The following is a 19,443-nucleotide window of genomic DNA, read 5'->3' as shown; positions in this document are numbered from 1 at the left end:
CAGGATTCCAAGGGTAAGGGATGAGGAGGAAGGGAGATCCTTTGTCCTCCAGAGGGGGAAGATGCAGAGAAGGTTTGAGGAGGGGAAAGAGGGAACCTGAGCATGCCCTAGCTGGGCCCTGGACCTGGGCCATCGCAGAAGGGAAACCTGGTGGGGGAAAGGATGGGACCTGATGTGACATGGTGCTGGGAGCGGACAGGTCTTCTGAGCACTTGTTAATTCTAAGTCCTCACTCCCCAGGGTGAGCCATGTCCGAGACTTCATCAGGAAATACGAAGGTTCCCAGAGGAATAGGCCCTTCACCCTGGTCACTGCTCTTCCCGCCCTTAAGCTGCTGGATGACACCCTCACGCTGGAGGAGGCAAACCTGCAGAATGCTGTGGTCATCCAGAGATGCCAGACCAGGCAGGCTACTCTCCAAGGCCTGTCTTAGCCCTGACACTGGACAGCCTACCCTGTGTGGCCCCCTAGAGGAAGGGCTTGGGGGTGGGGGGCAGTGAGTGAGAGACAGAGCAGTAAACCCAGACCATGAGCACTGCCCAGTGGTTGGGCCCTTCTCCTGCACTGACGTTTCGGGCAGATGTTACTGCCTCCTTCAAAGGAAATGCAGGCAGCATGAACCAGCTGCTTTCTGGGCTTGTTGGCAAGTCAGCCTTTTCCTCCCCAAGACTGCAGGCTGGGAGCTAGGTGGCAGCTGCTCTGGCGTCCTCAGGAGCAGCGGGATGTTGCTGTGGACAATGTGTATCTTAGATCTGGTTTATTCTACAAATGACATGTTTCAGAAATTGTAGATGCTTCATCCTCTTTTCTCCTCGGGCCTCTTCCTCTGCTAGATGCCAGGGCTGACCAAAGCTCCCTGTGGTATCTGGCTGACGAGCTGTCCCCTGGCTCACGAGGGGTCTCCTCCCTCTGGTACCTCATTGCAGGGGTTGTTGGGACCTGTCCCTCTGCCTGCTTCTGTCTGGAGTTCTAAGTGATACAGCTGCCCAGTGCCCTGAGGTTCTTGTTGTGTTCTTTGTGTGGTGACACTGAATGAGAGTGATTAAATCAGAGTGAGAAGCAGGAGTTAAGCACAGATGAATAGGTCTGGGGTGAGGGGCCCCTTCCTTGTGTGTAGGGAGCCCCACATCTCAGCCTCCATGTAATCGGAGGGCAAATCCAAATCCAAGCATCCCACCTATGCAGGCTGTGTCCTGGTCTTCTGCACGTCTGTGGTTAATACTCATATTTGGATCCCAGGGAAATGCTGCAAATAAACCACCAGACCTGGGGAAAGGAAATCCTGTAGGTTACATGCAGTATGGCCGCCCCTCCATTGGATTTTTGGAGGGTGATGGGGCCCGGGGGACAAATGGGGCATCCTCCCACCTCCACCACCACCACCACCTCCTGGAAGCCATCAGGGGAACAGCACATTGTTCCCAACGTTTTAGGATAGCCACTACTTAGAAGGCAAAGCAACTGGAAATGGCAGTGATGCCCAGCCACCAAACAAGGAGGGAGGTGCAGTAGCCTCTGCTGATGTTTGCTTTCCTCAGAAATGTGGAGGCCACTTCATTGGAGGACCACCATTTCCACCAGATACACAGCCCCAAACAGTTGTGCCCCCACCCCTCTCCCTGCCCAGCATCTTCTGTCCCTTCCTGGCATTGGTAGGATGCATGGGGGTGAGCAGGAGGAAGAGGCACCCACATGGGTCTCACCAGACTCTCAAGAGGAAGGTTGCCCTGCCTGTTGGGTAGGAATCGACCTTTTGGGAACTGTGGAGACTGCTCCTAATATGCATCATTTCAGAGTCTTTCAGTGATAAGAATTACCCATCTCTGTCCCGAGAGTTACAAAGTGGCAGGCTTGGAAAGCTTTTCTGAAGGGTAATTGTGAGGAATTATCCTGACTTCCGACTGTTAAGAGTAGATAGAGCTTCCCCCGCGCCTGCGGCAGGACTCCGCAGCAGCGGCTGACAGCAGCCCAGTGGACATGTGGCAGGCTGGTCCCTAGACCCTGTGCCAGGGGTGCAGTGGCTTCATCCTTCACACCCAATAGACCAATCAACAAGACCCTGTCGTGTATCAGCGCTGCCACCAGTCTGATGGCAAGTGGTGAGGAGCTGACTTCAGTGCCTTATTTAGGATGACAATTCATTGCGAAGGGGGAGGGATCGTTCCCTTAAGTATGAAATGGTTTGTAAAAAATTCATTTGAAACAATCTGTGTGTGTGTTTCTGAGAATACAGTGACATACGCAGCCACAGCTTCCCTCTGTCCTTGGCAATTCATTCAGTGTGGCAACTCGGTGTTTTAAATAAACTTAGAAAAAACGTAAAGTGCCTCCATCAACACTGGAACAGAAAAAGGACCTGGATCCCAGGTCTAGCTGGCTCTTGGGGAGGACATGGTGAAACCTGGGGAAAACCAACTGCTCCCCTTCTGAGACTGAGAGAGACCAGGAGGACAGCCAGGCACAGTCCTACGGGTGATCCGGATTTGGGGAGGGCACATTTCAGAGGGTTCAGGGAAAGGCTAGGTAGGGCCTCTTGGAGTAATGCTACAGGGGAGTAAACTCAGGAGGGAGAAGAGATACCAAGAATGGAGTTGTAAAGACCCAAAGGGGAAGAATAGTTCTAATGAAGAGGGAAAAGGGTGATCTGTGTACTGGGATGGATGTGGGCATACAGAGAACTCACCAACCACCTTAGATTTTAAAAAGAAATGTCCAGTGGAGCCCGAAAATGACCATGGGGAGGGCAGGTCCTATAAAAATAGTATCAAAAATGCAATGACTCTGGATAAGCTGCTGTGGGGGTGGGGGTGAGGGGAGCCAAAGGAAGCTGAGGACCAAAACAAAAACAAAGGGAATTTTTTTTTATCAATGTTGGGAGAAAGGTGGATAGAATGATGGTGACTGCTCAATTTTGTTGGGTTCTTATTTTCTCTGGGAAGGAGACAGTAAAAGATGGAAAAGAATGACTAAGGGAGATCTGATGCCCAAGAAGCCAGGAGAGAGTTGCTTTGGATCAATTCCTGGGTCCTGGCCCAGGGGAAGGACATCCTTGAGCACAGAAAGAATGAGTCAGGCTTAGCTCCATTAGTAACCTGCACCTGAAAGATTGTGGAAAACAGGAGAGCATTATAGGTGTTAGAAAAGGTCAAATGTCCCCATTTGGGGGAGGGGAGAATGAGAACAAAGTCTGGAGCTTGACTTTGATTCCTGGGAAAATTCTAGAACTAAGGAAACCACTTGGCCAGCCTTTAAGTGCCATCATGGCTAATATTCACATAGTGAGTTAAATCTTAACTGTCTGGAAATTAGCCCTCATATCCCTCAGAGGTAGGGATTCCAGACATCATCATCCCCATGTTACAGGGGAGGAAACTGAGGGTGTGGCTGCTCCAGTTTGTCTGGGTTGCGATTTGAACTCAGGATGGTTTGCTATTTGTGTGAATCACTAGGGCTATGGGTCATCCTTAGGCATGGAACCTCCTTCCAGATCACCGAGCAGGGAAGACTCATCCCTGCCAAGCCTTCCAAAAGCAGCCCCACCATGGAGAAGCACAGTGGTGTCCCCAAAGAGTCTGGAATTCCCAAGCAGCTGAAAGGGCAGTGACATGGTATCCAAGAGGAAGGGCCACTGGTTCAGAATGCTTGGGAGAGAAGAGTGCAGGCTGGTGTCCCCAACATCTCTGACCGTCCTTGGGTTCAGGCAGCATGAATTGGGTGCCTAAGAAATAAATGCCTTCCAAACTGAGCTCTCCTGAGCCTGGCAGGGTCTCCATCCCCATGAAACAAATGTCACTCAGAGGGAGCAGGATCCTCTTCATAGCTCCAATGACTACCTAATGGGATCACTCCACCTCTGCCTGAAGCTCCCCCCCAAAAAAAGGGGCAGCTCAGCACCCCTTCCACCCTAGGACCTTCCCCCCATTGTTCCTGGTCTCTGCCCTTTGGGATCAAACAGAAGGGGGCGCATATCTCAGGCCTTCGGGCTTCCCTGCCACTCCCTCCCATTTTACCCTTCCCTGATGAAACCTCACCCTTCCCTTTGAGGTATATGTATCTGATTTGACAACAACAAATATTTGCCATTTGCTAGGGGCTTAGAATAATGGTGACATTCTAACCTCCCCATAACAACCCTGGGAAGGAAACACAGGTATAATTATCATCCTTTTTTTTTTAACAGTGGTTAACTGAGACCCATAAGGTTAAGTGACTTGCCCCTAGCCACACAACTGTGTATCAGAGGCAGGATTTAGCTCTCAGACTCCAAGGCCAGCATGCCAGCATCTACCCCCAGGATATGGTGCCTCTCCATGACAGTCTTCTGGGCATTCTCCAGCTCAACCATCTCCTCCCCAAAATGAAGCACCTAGAACTGAAGCTGGTACAGCCTGTGTGGCCTGACCAGGGCACCCAACTCTGCCCCTCCTAATGCAGGCCAGGATCCCCTTTGGGTTTTGGCTGCCACATTCCAAGGCAGACTTGTGCTGGCTTTACAATTCTCTGTTAAGTCCCAACATGACCATCTACCTACCCAGGGCCCCACTCACCATCCATGTCAAGTCTAAGCACCTACTGCCAGACACTGTATGCCAGGTGATAGGGATATAAAGAAAATCAAATGGCAGTCCCTGCCCTCAAGGAGCTCCCAGCCTAACGGAGGAGACAACATAAAAACAAGATAAAATCAGGATAAATTGGAGACAACATAAAAACAAGATAAAATCAGGATAAATCGGAGACAATCAGCTGAGGGAAAGTGCAAGAGTTTTCACACCAGGGTGTGCTAAAGCTACAGATCTGATCTCATTTGACTCTCACAGCAACCCTGGGAGGTAGGTGGTATTACCCATTTTCCAATTAAGGAAACTGAGGCAGACAGGATAAATGACTTGCCCAGGGTCACCCAACTAGTAAGTGTCTGAGGTTCAACTCAGGTCTTCCTTACCTATAACCACCTGGCTACCTCAATCAGGAAAGGATTCCTGGAGGTTGGGATTTACTTGAGACTTAAGGGAAGGAAAAAGAGACAAGGCATGCATATGGCACCTACTATGTGCCAGGCACTGTGCTAGGTGTTTTTACAAATAGGATTTCATCTGATCCTCACAACCAGTTAATCGGTGTCGGAGGCTGGATTTGACCTTTAAAAAAAAAAAGACGCCAGAAAATCTAGGAGGTGAAAATGAGGAGGGGCAGCTTCCCAGTCATAGGGGACAGCCGGAGAAAACGCTCCGAATTGGGAAACAGGACTGGGTCGCAGAGTGTCGAGGAGTAAGGACAGTGTTCCCCTTCCGCCCCCACCGCAGGTGCGCTTTCTGCCGGGTAGAATGCTCTCTCCCAGAGGGCTAGGACTGCCTTGAGTTGGGGTTGGTATTTCCAGTGCCTAGCGCGGTCTAAGCACTGCATACATTTTTTTTTTAATTCATTCTTTTTCAGTTGAAAGCCTTTTCGCTTCGCTTGTCCAGACTCGAGCACACGTTCTCACCAGCCTGGCCTTCTCAGGGGCACTCCATCCCCCGCCAGAGCCTGCCCTTCCTGCGGCTCAGAAGTGTGAGCGAAGCGAGCGGCCGCCAGCCAGCCCTGGGAGCCGCGCACGAAGCTGGCTCTGGTTCTCGCACTGAGGCGCCCATCCCAGGGCTAGACCAGATTCTGGCTCTCCCTTCACCCCCGCATCAACAGGGAGGAAACTGAAGGCCCAGAAAGGGAAAGATCTGCCCAAGGTCACACAGCAGGCACAGGGAGAGCCTCCGCCTTCCGCCAGGGCCCCATAGCTCTGAGAACTGGGAACTCCCCAACCCCACCCCTAGCCACCTCCTCTTCGGCGGTCACTAAGAAGTCCTCCAGTCCCCTCCTGCCCCGCCCTCTCCATCCCCGCCCCAAGCTGCAGCTCCAGAAGAGGAGCTGGTGCTCCAGGTGGCAGCGACGGTAGAGGACACCGAGGCAACAGTGGCGGCTGGATGGCAACTTCCTCATGGGGCCCCAGCCCCGGCCCCGGCCCCCAGACCCTAGAGAAGGAAGAGGAGGCCCCTCAGGTGAGGGCAGGGAGGGCTGGGACGGGATTCCAGGGTGGGGAAGGAGGATCAATGGCTGGCCCAGCTTCCTCCTGGCCAGTTCCAGCTACTGGTTGGGATACATTGCCACCAGAGGCTGCCCTCCTGGCGCTCCTAAGTGGGGAAATTCTTCCTGACTTTAGGCTGAAATCAGCCTTCAGGCCCAGCCTCGCTAAGACTTGTGAGGTCCTCCAACCCCCCTGGGCGGCAGCACTGTCCAGGGCGGGCTTCACTTGTCTGTCCTTCCTGCCCCTCGGCCTTTGCTCCAAGTTCTCATGCACCCACTACCCTGGGGTAGCCCCGTCCAGTCTAACACGGGCTGGCCAGCCTGCCCTCCATGACTTGGCTTTCCCTGGCTCTGGGGAAGTGTGAGGGTGGGAGCAGAGATAAGCTCCTATCTGGGGACCCAGGGAGGGAGCCCAGGCCTGCCGGGTGGAGCCACCCGCTGCTCCCTGCTGCCTCTCAGCACCTCTCTTGCCTCGGGGCTGGGCTTCCCCACACAGCCCCTAGCACCTTCTCTGGTGTCCCCTGGAAGGGAAGGGTGGTAGTCCAGCCGGACTCCCCCCACAGACCTGCTGGATGGGCATCCAGCCTCTAGGGGAGTATACACCTCGCTCCGGATCTCACTATTCTCCCACATTCTCATACACTCATACACACAGATGCACATATACACCCTTAGCAGCAGCAAGGTTAGGCTGAAGGGGAAATGTCCCAGCTAGAAAGGTGGCCTCCTGTCAGGGAGACAGCCAGAGCAGGGGACAAAGTCCTAGGACCCCTGGGCTCTAGACCCAACTATGTCCATAACTCAGTCTTGGAGTCTTTCATCTCTGTGACCTTCCATTCAATTTGCTCTGTCCCATGTAGTTAGCATTTATTAGATGCCTACTGTGTGCCAGGCACAGTACTAGGCATGAGGGCCATGAACACAAGAAGAAAACAGCCAGCTGTCCTCAGGGAGCTGGCGTTCTCCTGGAGGAACCAGGAGTCCCCAGATCAGGAAGTACAAGAGATCCCAAGAGTGCTTACAAAGTCTGTACTTGATCCATTAGCTGTCCCTGTCCCTAAGTGCTCAGTCAAGCTGAAGGTGGCAGCAGAGGCAGAAGGAAGCTCCCCTGGGGCCCAGGCAGTGACTTCACTCTCTGTCCCTTGCTCCTAGCATTGTCTCCAGAAGGCCCCTCCTCTGAGGTCACAGAATCACACAGAAGAGGGGACAGTATATGAGTCTGTCTCTGGTGGCAGACATGGGAGTTGAGGGCTCGAGGGCTGAGCTGTGAGGGAGCTCTTAGGTCAGCACCCAGGCCCTAGTCTTGAAGAGTTCAGTGACTGAGATCCCTCAGCCAAACGCCCTGCTGCCCAGGAAGCCCTTTTGGGGAGTGAGCAGCCATCCCTGGGATCCTTGCAGGGCTCACCAGGCAAGTCTGTGGAGAAGGCAGTCCTCCGAGCCCTCTGCCCCTGTTTCCCTCAGATCCCATCCTATGTCTCTTCACTCAGGGATCTCTGAGATGGCAGGGAACTCAGGGGCCCCTGGCCAAGAACCCTCTACCCCATCCCCACCGGGGATGTCCTGCTTCTGCTTGAAGCCTTCTGGGGAGGGGGAGCCCCCTACCTCCCAAGACAGCCCCTTCTTCTCTGGGACAGCTCACTGTTGAATGCCCCTTCCTGACATCCAGCCCACATGGGCTCCTTGGCATTCTCCCCACCCCCTGCTCCTGAGTCTGCCCCACCTCTAAGCAGACCAGGCTAATCAGTTTTCCTGAGGGTGAGCTTGGGTACTGTGTCCCCACTCCCAGTGTTCTCTCTCCCCTTAGTCCCTTGGTGCCTCCAGGCACCGTGGCACCCAGGCCTCCTCCTAACCCCCAGGTCTGACTGGGACACTCCCTGGAGGCCTTCCCCAGGGGCACACAGCAGCTCCCTGAGGGCAGGGGCCATAGTGCTTTCTCTTGTCTTTGTACTCCTGGAGCCCACCAGGACTTAGCAAGCAGCCCTGTGGACACAAGCAAGGTCCAGTGGCCAATGGGAAGGCATCCCGGGCCCAGGCTCAGATCCCGACTGTGCTCACCAGCTGGGTGGCCTCAGTGTCCCCCTCTGGTCTTGATAACCTCCAAGACTCCTTGTGGCTCTGCAATCCTGTGATGGAGGAGGGGCTGAGGGAACATTTGTCTTTCCCCAGGGCAGTCCTGCTGGGCACCTCTCAGTGATCTCTAAGCTCTGTTACAGCATTGGGGGGGCCCCCAACCAGGCAGCCTCCAGTGCGGTGGCCTTCTACCTACAGCTGTTCCTGCTAGATGTGGCCAGGGTGAGACCCTCCTCCCTCCCTCTAGCCCCGAGTACCTCCTTTCCTGAAAGGGCCAGGGGCTGTGGCTGGTCTTGGTCTGACTGGATGGGTGTGGGCACGTGGGTCAGGGGCATCTGGCTACAAAGCTGGAGCTGCCCCCATACTCACTTCTCTTCTTCTCTGGCTGCAGATCCCCGCAGCTCAAGCTTCTCTTGTCCTGTTTGTGGGTAAGCTCTTGGGGGCCGCAGCTGACCCCGTGGCTGGATTCCTCATCAGCCGGAGCCCGTGGACTCGCCTGGGCCGCCTTACACCCTGGTGAGCCCCAGCGGGTCAGGCATCCTTGGGATCATGGGCATGGGCAGTGTTGGTGTGACTGCCGCCTCTGGGAGCAGCCTCTGTGCCCAGGAGGAGGGATGGGGTGAGGGAAGCAGGGGTTATTCCTGAGGGGGCCAGAGGGACAGGGCAGGGAGGGAAGGGGAAGCAGGGTCATTCCTGAGGGGGCCAGAAGCTGGGCTCACCCCTTTCCTGTCCTGCCCCAGGATCCTGGGCTGTTCACCTTTTCTGGCCCTCACCTACTTCTTCCTGTGGTTCCTGCCCCCCATTGCCCATCTTCGAGGTCTCTGGTATGGAGCTTTCTACGGCCTCTTTCAGGCCCTCTCCACGGTGAGTCCTTCCTTGGCTTGTGGTGCCTGCCCACTGCCCCCAGGCCTCTAGCCTAGGCATTTGTTGCTACAGAGGGGCAGGGCAGGAAGATGGTTCTCCAAAGGGATCCAAAGCCTTTCACTGTTGCTGACACACTGCCTTCTTCCAGCTGCTCCAGGTCCCATACTCTGCCCTCACTATGTTCCTCACTCAGGACCAGCAGGAGCGAGATTCGGCCACTGCCTACCGTGAGTCAGGAGGTGCCTTGGCCCCTCTCTGGGGAGCACAGGCAAGGCCAGGGGGTCTCAGAGATGGGAAAATGAGCCCAGAGGTGTGCATCACAGCCAGTCAGTCAATAAACAATTATTAAGTGCCTACTGTGTGCCAAGCACTAGAAATACAAAGAAAGGCAAAAGATAGCCCCTGTTCTTGGGGCCATGTTGGGGAGGAGGGGGTCTAGGTCATGAAGGGCTTCAAAGGCCACACAGAGCATTTTGTCTTTGCTCCTGGGGGCCATAGGCAGCCCCCAGAGGTTATTGAGTAGGGGGTGGCGTGGTCAGACCTGCACTTTAGGAAAAGTCTCTTTGGTGTCTGAATGGGGGATGGCCTGGAGTGGGGAGAGACCTGAGGCAGGCAGACCCACTCCCCCCTCCATATAGCCATTGTGCAGCCTGAGAGGATGAGGGTCTACACCAGGGTGGGGGCAGGGGCAAAGGGAAAAGGGGGAGATGTGAGAGAAATACTGGGAGAAACAGGGTGACAAGCTGGTGAGTGGGGAGAGGGGAGGGACGCAGGGGTGGGGACAGGTGCTCCCCAGCCCCCCATGGGTGACCTGTTCCCACCCTACCCCAGGGATGACCATGGAGATGGCTGGGACGCTGACCGGAGCCACAGTTCATGGCCTCATTGTGGCTGGTGCCCACAAGACCCCCAGATGTCCCGAGGCCAATCTCACTGATCCGCTTCTGTCTCTGGCTTCCATTACCTCCCCCCACACAGTGAGACTCAGACTGCTAGTGACCCCCAAGGGGCCCCTCTAACCCATCCTAAGACCCTCATTAACTGGAGGCCAGGGGGCCTCCTTTGTGGGGAGAGGGAGGGCAATGCTGGCCCCTGAGGAGGGGCTCCCACGGGGACCTGCTGGGGAATGCTGGGGGAGCTCCAGAGCCTTCCAGCCGGGCTGCCTTGTGACTGCTTCGTTCCTGCAGAGCCAGCTTTACATGACTGCCGCCGGGGTCATTGCAGGAACCTACCCCCTGTGCACAGCCCTGCTTACCCTGGGCACCACAGAGGAAGAGGGTGACTATGCATGGGGGTGGGATCCTCTTTGGGTCTGGGGGCTCCTCTTGGGGCAGGTCCTTTCTTAATGTCACATTGGTCACACCGGTGTCCACGTGTGCCTTCTAGATCTTTACATCCTCGAGCAGCAGAGGGTCCCATTCTTCCAGGGGCTCGGCCACACCCTCCAGCATCAGCCATACCAGAAGCTTGTGGCTTCCTTCCTGTTCATCACTGCTGCTGTCCAGGTAACTCCAGCCGGACAGGTTCTAGACCCAGTGTCTGTCCCACTGGCCCTGGGAGAGCCCCAAGATGGGGGAAGGGGCTAGTCAGCCCCTGACCCAAGGCCCAGGAGGGACCTTCATGGGATGAAGCCAGGGCCTGGGGCATGGGGGTGGGGGTTGCTGAGGCACAGCAGACTAAGGCCCTTGGGCACTTGGGCCCTGCTGAAATTCTCATCCGAAGCATCCCTGGGGGCTGGGGACAGGCCTCGAGCAGGACGTGGGTCATAAGGACCAGGCCAAATGCGGGCTGTTCAAAGTCCCCAGACTTCTGCTGCCCTCCGCGGACAGTCTGTGCCCAAGCCAATGGTCTTCTGTAATGATGGCAGCCTTCCGTGGCATGACCCAGTGTCTGCTGAGCCTGGCAGAGGAGCCTGCCATGCTTCGGGGAGAGCTCCAGTGAGGACCCACAGCCCACATGGATAGGAGCGCTTAGCCTTGGGCTCCTTCCAACATGCCCTTCCTCTAATGAAGGCATTCCCACAAAACCAGGACAGGCCACCCAAAACCTTGAGCCATGACATAAACATGGTCACTAAGGCCTGCTCCTTGTGGAGCCCTGTGCCTGCCTCATGGGAACTCAGTCATCTACAGTAACCAGTGCCCACCCATCCAGGGCCGAGGCCAGGGAACGTGGCCTCCGATGCGGACTCCCCAAAGAGTCAGGGCAGGCAGTGGGTTTGGGGCCAGGATATCTGGCCTCAGATCCTCTCTGGGCAAGTCTCCCTGGTTGTTGGGGGGCGAGGGCCCTGGGACCATGCAACAGCCACTGTCCTCCATCTCTGCAGGTTCAGCAGAGCTACCTCGTCCTGTTTTGCACCCATGCGGCACCCCTGAGTACCCATGTGCAGAGCCTGGTGCTGCTGGTGCTGGTGAGGGGGCCAGTACTAGGCAGGAGGGTCACAATCAGAGGCCCTGGGTGGGGGCAGAGGCCTGGTCCTTCATTCTTTCCCTTGGGATAGAGCTTGGAGATCCCCAGCAGTGGAGATGACAGCGTGGTTCTCCACCCCCAGGTGGCAGCTGTCCTGAGCACCCCATTCTGGGAATGGTTCCTACAGAGAGTTGGAAAGAAGGCAACGGCGTATGGGATTGGGGTGTGTGAGTGCAGAGGGGTCCAGGCGGGGCTGACAGTGGGGGAGGCATGGCCTAAGGGATGGGAGTGCTTGAGTGCAGAGGAGCCTGGGCAGGGCTGATGGGGGGGTGGCCTCTGATAGGCTCCCTCTTCCCCTCCACAGGCAATGGTTCCCTCTGCAGTCATGTTGGCAGCGGCCCCTACTGTCCCCGTGGCCTATGCTGTGGCCTTTGTGTCAGGCGCCAGCATCTCTGTGGCCTCGCTGCTCCCCTGGTAAGTGGCCTGGGACAAAGATCCTCCCTGGCTGCCTGGGGGGTGTCCTGGCCTGCTGCAGGTAGGGGCTCAGGACAGGTGGACATTGGTCAGAGGTGCTAAAGGAGAGCCCAGCAGGGTTGGAGGAGGGTGGTTGTGGGCTCACGAGTTGGGCTGGACTTAGAGGGGCCAGCAGGGTTTGGGAAAGGAATGAAATCAGCCGGTGTCCACATAAGTCAAGACTGACCCAGCTGGGTGAGGCTGGGAAGTGCAGGCCGCCCCACTGGCTCCTCAAACCATGGGGAGCCAAATGAAGCTTCTTGGCAGGGGGGACGTGGCCAAACAATGATGGTGGCAGCTCTGGGCACTCTGGGTAGGGAAGAGCCCAGGGGAGAGGTAACAAAGGCCCGACCCAGGGCAGCAGCTGGTCCTGGGAATGGAGGGGCAGGAGAGGGAGAGCCCTTCCTGTGAGCCAAGCCCTGGGCTGGGTGCTTTTACAATGATCATCTCATCTGATGGGGAAACTGAGGCAGGCTGCTGTCACATCTTGCCCAGGGTCACGTAGCTTGTAAGTGTTGAAGGCCACTTTTTAACTCGGCTCTTCCTTATTTCAGGCCTGGTGCTTTATCCACTGAGCCACCTGGCTACCTCCGGGCAGCTTGGAGGACAGGGAGGAAGGGGCAGTGGATATAGGAAGGTGGGAGGAGCCTGTGAGCCTGGGGCCAGGAAGGGCCTTAGCCCCTTTGAGAGGAGCAGCGCAGCTTGGGGAAGAGGGGAAGGACTGGCCTGAACCTCACTCCCATCCCACCCCCTCTCCTGGCTTGTCGGGGGTCATGGACTGTGTGTGGCGGGGGCTTTGTCCCCAGGTCCATGCTGCCAGACATTGTGGATGACTTCAGACTCCACAAGCTTCCTCTGACGGGCTTGGAGACCATCTTTTACTCCTCCTATGTCTTCTTCACAAAGCTGTCAGGGGCTGGGGCTCTGGGCATCTCAACCCTGAGCTTGGAGTGAGTAACCGGGCACGAGCCGGAGGGGAGTGGGGCGGGGGGCCTGTGGGGCAGGGGATCAGGGGCCCAGAGGGGAGCGGGGCAGGGGGGCCTGTGGGGCAGGGGATCAGGGGTCCAGAGGGGAGTGGGGCAGGGGGGCCTGTGGGGCAGGGGATCAGGGGCCCAGAGGGGGGCGGGGCAGGGGGGCCTGTGGGGCAGGGGATCAGGGGCCCAGAGCGGGGCGGGGCAGGGGAGCCTGTGGGGCAGGGGGTCAGGGGCCCGGAGGGGAGCGGGGCAGGGGGGCCTCTGGGGCAGGGGATCAGGGGCCCAGAGGGGAGCAGGCAGGGGGGATTCGGGGCCTTGAGAGGAGTCAGGCGGGGGGGGGGGGCGGCGGGGGGGGCACTATGGGGCAGGGGACCATGGGCCCTGGGGGGAGCAGGGCATCCTGCCCGAGGTCCGTCTCCAGCCCTGGGTCCCGCAGGAGCTGGTCTGAGGAGGCCGCCCTCCTGCCCCGGGGCGATCTCTCGGGAGCTGGGGTCAGCCCTGGCCGGAGCCGCTCACATGTAGGATTTGGGCTCATTTGATCCTCATAACCGCCCTGGGAAGTGGGTTCTACTATTTTTTCCATTTTACAGATGAGGAAACTGGAGCACCCCCCACCCCCTTAGACCTGGTGTCTCCGTCAGTTGGGAGGGCCCAGAACATGTTCTCCAGATGAGGTCTGACGCTTTTGTAAAGCGGCCCCATTCTGAATGAATGACTATGACGGTTACTCATATGGAGCTTGTGGCCCACTCAGACCCCGAGATCTTCATTGGACAGTTTCCTGACCATGTGTCCCCTTGCCCCCACCCTGTCCCTGTGAATTTAACTTTTTGGACCCAAGTGCGAGCCTTGCGTGGGAGCCTGTCGGTGCCTATAGATCCAGCCCACAGCTCCAGCCAGTCTAGATTCTTGCAGCTCATGGCTCTGCCGTCCAGCGTGTTAACCCTGTGTCCAAGCTTTGCGTTCTCTGAAAAGCTGATGAATGTGCCCTTAAGGCCTTCTTCCAAGTCACTGACTCAGGGAGACAAACGTTTGCATAGCCCCACTGTGCCAGGCAGGCGCTGCAGTTACCCTCATTTTATAGCCGAGTAAACAGAGGCAGACAGAAGTAAAGTGGCTTGCCCAAGGTCACCCAGCTAGCCACCGTCTAAGATTTGAACTCAGGTCTCCTGGCTCCAGGGCTCTGGGCACTCTGGCATGCCCTGGACACCTCTAAATAGAATCCCATCCATCCCTGGGCCCCCTTCCTTCCAAACTGGAGTCTGGCCGTTGATGACTCAGCGGTCACATAGGGTGTGCCCATTTCCCCAGCTCCAACGACTATCATTGGGTCTATATCTATCCATCTTGTCTACAATGATAGTGTGAGATCTTGGTCAAGTGTCTACTAAAATCCAGGGGCAATCCATGCTCTCTAGTTTTCCCAGCTGGCCCATGTTTGGGGCTCAGAGGTGGCTTCAGACATTCACCATTAGGTCCTGGCCAGGTTACTTGACTTGGATTTTCCCATCTGGAAAATGGGATGATGATGCTCTGGCCACACTTTGCAGACCTTTATATCATTAAGACAAGATTCATGCCCTCGAAGAGGACCATGAGCATACCTGAATGGTTCAGAATCGCAGAATATAATGAATTCTCTAGGTAGAAGGCAGAAGAAGTATGACATTTATTTCGACTCCAAAGGATCAGACCCAAGGACCAATGCCCCCGATTCAATAGGGTGGCAACAACATTCCAAAACCAATAGGCCCACCTCACTATAGTAAGAAGGAGGTTACAACAAAATATTATAGCAGCAAGCCAAACCATACTTGTGCTTCCCCTCAATGCTAGGGCCCTCCTATAAGAAGATCACTCACAAATCCTAAATCCTTGCTCAGCACTCTCTCTCCTGTGGCTCCACTGACTCCAAGTTCCAAAACTCCTTCTTGTGTGCAGCACTCTCTGCTCTGCAGAATCCTGCTGCTCTCCATTTCTCAGTTTGTTCAGTTTCTCGGTTTCCAAGCTCTGTTCTCTCTTTTTATACAGTCCTTAGCTGTCATCTGATTAACTAGAATTCAGGTGCACACCATTGGCTCTGGTCTTAGCAACTCCCCTTAGGGCCCTGAGGGCTTCCTGCCTGGGGCCTCACATCTAACTAGTGAAAGGGTGTTGTCCTCTCTCTAGTCAGACCTCCCTTTTCTTTTCACTTACTGATTGGCTTTACAACCGTTCAATGTGGTAAAAATGGCAGGGACGATGATGTCCCTGAAGGAACGTCCCTGATGAGGGCTCCTTTCCAGGATGGGACCTCACCCAGGGCGGTTCAGCAGTGGGGTCTTTGCTCATCATGGGGAACAACTCTTCTTTAACTATTTGGATTCTATCCTTTCCAGTTTCTAGATCTCTCGTTGTCTTTGCCAGAGGGAAGTAAGCCTTCCTTCCCTAGGTGCTGCACCCCAAACAATGCCCTTCTCTCTCCTTGGATCCTCCCCAGAAAGGCAGCCTGGCCTGGCCTGGCCTGGCCACTAAGGAGCTGGCCATGGGCAAGGAAGTCCTGCCTCATACCATCTCGCCAAGTCCCTTTACCTCCCAGTGCCCCCAGGAAATTCATGAGGGAGTGGACACAAGAAGTCTGGTCTGGTCCCTGTCATTTAAAAAATTCTTTTCAGAGCCTCTTGTGTACCTTGCTGGCCAGAGTTCCCGCTGAACTCTATACTCCTGACTCTTTGGGCCGGACCCCACTTCTGGGTGTCTGTTCTTGCTACCTGCCCTCACTTCCATGTTCTGCACACTCACATGGGCCAGTGAGCTCCCTATGCATCCACATCAGTAGATCTAGACAGCTTCCCCTTTCCCCCCTCACTGGAATTGTTTCAATGTCTTCAGGATTTCATTCTTGAGCATCTCCTATCCCTGAGGGGGTGACTTTCCCTGAAGATTTTGAGTCTCTGAGCCCTTGGAAAATAGCTCTCCCCACATCAGTGGCACTTCTTGGGCTATGTTCTGATTTTTCTCTCCTCTATCAAGAACTCTGGGATAGAGGGCTCGTTACCTCAGGGTTCCCAGCATTTCCATATCAGCAACCAGGTAGGGAGAATTAGGTGAGAGATAGGATTTCTCCTGATTGAGTCGTTAACCTCTTGAAGGATGAAATTATTAGTAAGATAAGTCAAGGTGTTATTAGCTGCTCTCTCTTTGGTAGAATTTGGGGTGGGGAGAGAGAGAAGGAAGAGAGGGAGGGGAAAGGAAGAGAGGAGAGACAGACACAGACAGACGACAGAGAGACAGAGAGAACCTGCCTCAGCAGATGTCTGGATAAGTGAAGCTTCCTATCATTCCCAATGCATGCCTCTGTGCCAGGTCTGAGATCTGCTTCCCAAACTTTCATCTATATCTTCTTTATGTCCAAATGGGTCTGTGGTCTCCTCCAATAACAAAATAACTTCTACCAAATCACCCACTTCTCTCCCCCATACATCCTTCCTCTGGTTCCTGGATCTTCTCACAGAGATATATTTTCTCAAGACAGTATGCTACACTGTGGTTTCCACCTTATTTCTTTTGGATAAGTCCATCCATCCAGAGCCACATCCCAGCCAGAAGAGCGAGCCCCCAATCTCAGAGAGATTCCTGTGAGGTCTGGTTTGTCTCCTGGGGTAAGGGTCATGAGTTCATGTGCACTTGGGCTCAGACCCTCGGGGGGCATGGGCTTTACGAGATTTTGTCTCAGGTTTGCAGGGTATGAGTCTGGTGCCTGTAAGCAGTCTGACAAGGTGATCATCATGCTCAAAGTGCTGATCGGCGCTGTCCCCACCAGCATGGTCCTGATAGGTCTGGCCATTCTGTCCCTATACCCCATCACTGAGCAGCGGCGCCAAGAGACTGCTCACAGGCTGGATATGCTGAGGTAGGCACCTGCATTCACAGGTCTGTGAGACCACACAGAGACATGCTCATGGATACATGGACTCAGACACATGCACAAGTACATGTGTACAGGGACTTGCATACGAATATACAGCTGCCTGCCCGTGTGACCAAAGACACCCCTTTCAGTGGGGAAGATTGGTCCTGCTGACCCTAGGCCCAGGAAGAATTCAGGGCAACTCGAGTAGGATTTCTTAGACATCTCTAACTATGGGCCAGGCACTGAACATACAAGGACAAAACTGGAGCAGCTACTGCTGCCCACCAGTAGCCAGTGTCCTCCTGGGCAGTGGCCAGCGAGGCATCAGATCAGTCAGTACCACCAGCTGTGTACACAATGAACACAGAATAATTCTGACAATGCGGGCTGGGGAGGGAGTAGTTACCACAGGAGCAATCAGATAGGGCTTCTTGGAAGAGGTGTCACTTGAGCTGAGGCAGGCAGGAATTAGGGATTCCAAGAGGAAGAGTATTCTAGACATGATAGAAAGCCAGAGCACAGGGGCAGAAGTTGCCTAGGGAGCCAGTAGAGTTTACTGAGCAGGGGAGTGACCAGGTTAGAGTTTGCCTCCACAATATCTCTCATACACAGAGGATATCCATGAGAAATTGGTCAGCTGAGTCAAAGGTAGTCGAGGTTTGAAGGTTGAATCCTGAGAAAAGGCCATTGGATCAAGCCAATAAGAGATCACTGGTGCCATGGGGGAGAATGCATTTAAGTTAATGATGAGGATGGAAGCCAGAATGCCCAGGGCAAGAGGAGAGCTAATCCTGGGCATCTGCCTGAGAAAGCAAGACTATGGACTGCCCAACCCCCTTGCCTCCCCTGTCCCCAAGGACCTCACAGCCTAAGGAAGGAGGCAGCATGCATTAACTCTTAATTAATTAAGAAATGTACAGGGCAAACTGGGGGCAATCTCGGGGGGTAGGCTGGGTGAGTGGGGTTTTTGAGCTGAGTCTTAAAGAAAGACAGGGAAGCCAAGAAGCAAGGATGACAAGGGAGAGTGGTCCAGGCTTGGGGACAGCCAGAGAAAATGCCTGAAAAATGCCTGAAGCCAGGAGATGGCGTGTAATACCTTGATTATGAGCTGCAGACCCTGCACTGGTGGTGCTCTCAACAGTGACAGGGAGATGAGGAAGAGGGCAAGTTTGAAAGGGAGAGAGATAATGAGGTAAGTTTGGGGGAGAGTGAGTCCACCCAAAGTATGCATTCAGGAAAGGGCTTAGGACCAGATAAATAGATTCTGGAATCTTCTGTGCAGGAGATAATAATTCATGGGAGCAGATGAGCTGCCCCAGTGAAGACATACAGAGGAAGAGCAGAGGGCCTAGGACAAAGTCGTGAGGGACACTGGGGTTAGAGGGTCCAAGGAGACAGAGGAGGAGCGGTCAGAGAGGTAGGAGGAAGAGGACAGAAGAGAGGATCCAGGAGGAGAGGGTGACCAGTAGGGTCAGAGGCCACAGAGAGGCCAAGGAGCATGAGGATGGAGGAAAGGCCATTGGGTCTGACAGCTAAGAGGTCATTGGTCACTTTGGAGGGAACAGTGTGGGAAGCTAGAGGAAAGAAAGTGGAGGTACCCAGTGTTGACGGCCTTTTCAAGTCTAACCATGACAGGGGGTAGAGATACAGGGTTCAGAGGATGGCAGTATCCAGTGAGGGTTTCTTCAGGATTTGGAAGACCTGGACATATCCATAGGCAACAGCGAACGAGACGACAGTCAAGGAGAGACTGAAAATGAGAGAGATGCATGTCTAAAGTGGCCTTTGGCTAGAAGAGATGAGAGGGCACCAGAGGAGCTGGCCTTGGCAAGGGAGGGGACCATCTCTTCCTCCGGGCTTGAAGCAAACAATGTTTGGGGTGGGGGTGGGGGGTGTCCACAGAAGGGGAGTGGCAGCCTCCTCCTGTAAGCAGGAGCCCTTTCCCACGCTCGGCTTTCTTCTCCCTCTTACAGGAAGGAGGTGCCCATGTCCAGTAACTCCGGTCCTAGTGAAGCCCAGGGTGGAGCTGCTGATCCCTGAGCCCAGCAGTGCCAAACCTAGCAAAGGCCTCAGTGCCTGGCTCCCAGCCGGGGTTCTACTGGGTTTTAAGAAGGAATTAGGGCCAGGCATTTGAAATGGGGAAGTGATGCCAGGCCAATGCTCATGCTAGACAATGCTGTGGGGCACCTTCCACGGAGCCTGCCAGCTGGGGTCAGATCCAGAGCTCCCAGGCACACAAAGAGCTGATACTGTGACCCCTTGGTGGAGCCTGAAGGACATTTTCATCTTCATCCATCTCAGAAAGACTGCCATGTTCAACCTCCTAAACCCTCCCCCATGCCCCATTTCCTATTACAGTGAGGGCAGCACCAACCTCCCACTTCTCCAGAGTCACAACCTCAGTCAGCCTGGATTCTTCACTAACTCTTTCTCCAGCCCCACCCCCATTGCCACATCCAATATGGCACCAAGGCCTCTGCCTTCACCACCAGAGCATCTCTCTCCAGTGCAGCTCCTCCTCTCCTCTGACCCTGCCCCCACGCTGATGCAGACCCTCATCCCCTCATGCCTGGCTGTGGCAATAGGTGCTGGGGGTGGCAGTCTGCCTACTCGAGTTTCTCCCCACTCCAGTCCATCCTCCAGCCACCAAAGGGATTTTCCTAA

At 55.1% G+C, this 19,443-nt stretch overlaps 2 protein-coding genes across 2 annotated transcripts in view; both read left to right on the top strand.

The window, feature by feature from the left end:
- UBXN2A (UBX domain protein 2A) overlaps positions 1-2,323 on the top strand; it is a 28,937-nt gene extending 26,614 nt beyond the window's left edge. The window contains exon 7 of the mRNA XM_036752088.1: positions 241-2,323. Within this exon, the coding sequence (XP_036607983.1) occupies positions 241-433 (193 nt within the window). The 3' untranslated portion in view covers positions 434-2,323. The remainder of the gene's footprint in view (positions 1-240) is intronic.
- Positions 2,324-5,957: 3,634 nt separating this feature from the next.
- On the top strand, positions 5,958-18,819 carry MFSD2B (major facilitator superfamily domain containing 2B). The gene is made up of 15 exons (XM_036750119.1): positions 5,958-6,038; positions 6,205-6,231; positions 8,224-8,349; positions 8,519-8,643; positions 8,868-8,991; positions 9,140-9,218; positions 9,823-9,968; positions 10,179-10,269; positions 10,378-10,496; positions 11,318-11,401; positions 11,543-11,623; positions 11,765-11,874; positions 12,720-12,863; positions 16,603-16,779; positions 18,753-18,819. Exons 1-15 carry the CDS (start codon positions 5,958-5,960, stop codon positions 18,817-18,819), a joined length of 1,581 nt encoding a protein of 526 aa, XP_036606014.1.
- Positions 18,820-19,443: the final 624 nt, after the last annotated feature.

Source organism: Trichosurus vulpecula, chromosome 3, assembly GCF_011100635.1.
Source record: "Trichosurus vulpecula isolate mTriVul1 chromosome 3, mTriVul1.pri, whole genome shotgun sequence".
In the NCBI taxonomy this organism is placed as follows: domain Eukaryota; kingdom Metazoa; phylum Chordata; class Mammalia; order Diprotodontia; family Phalangeridae; genus Trichosurus; species Trichosurus vulpecula.
The sequence above is the reverse complement of the archived record's forward strand: the minus strand, read 5'-3'. Positions and strand labels throughout refer to the sequence as shown.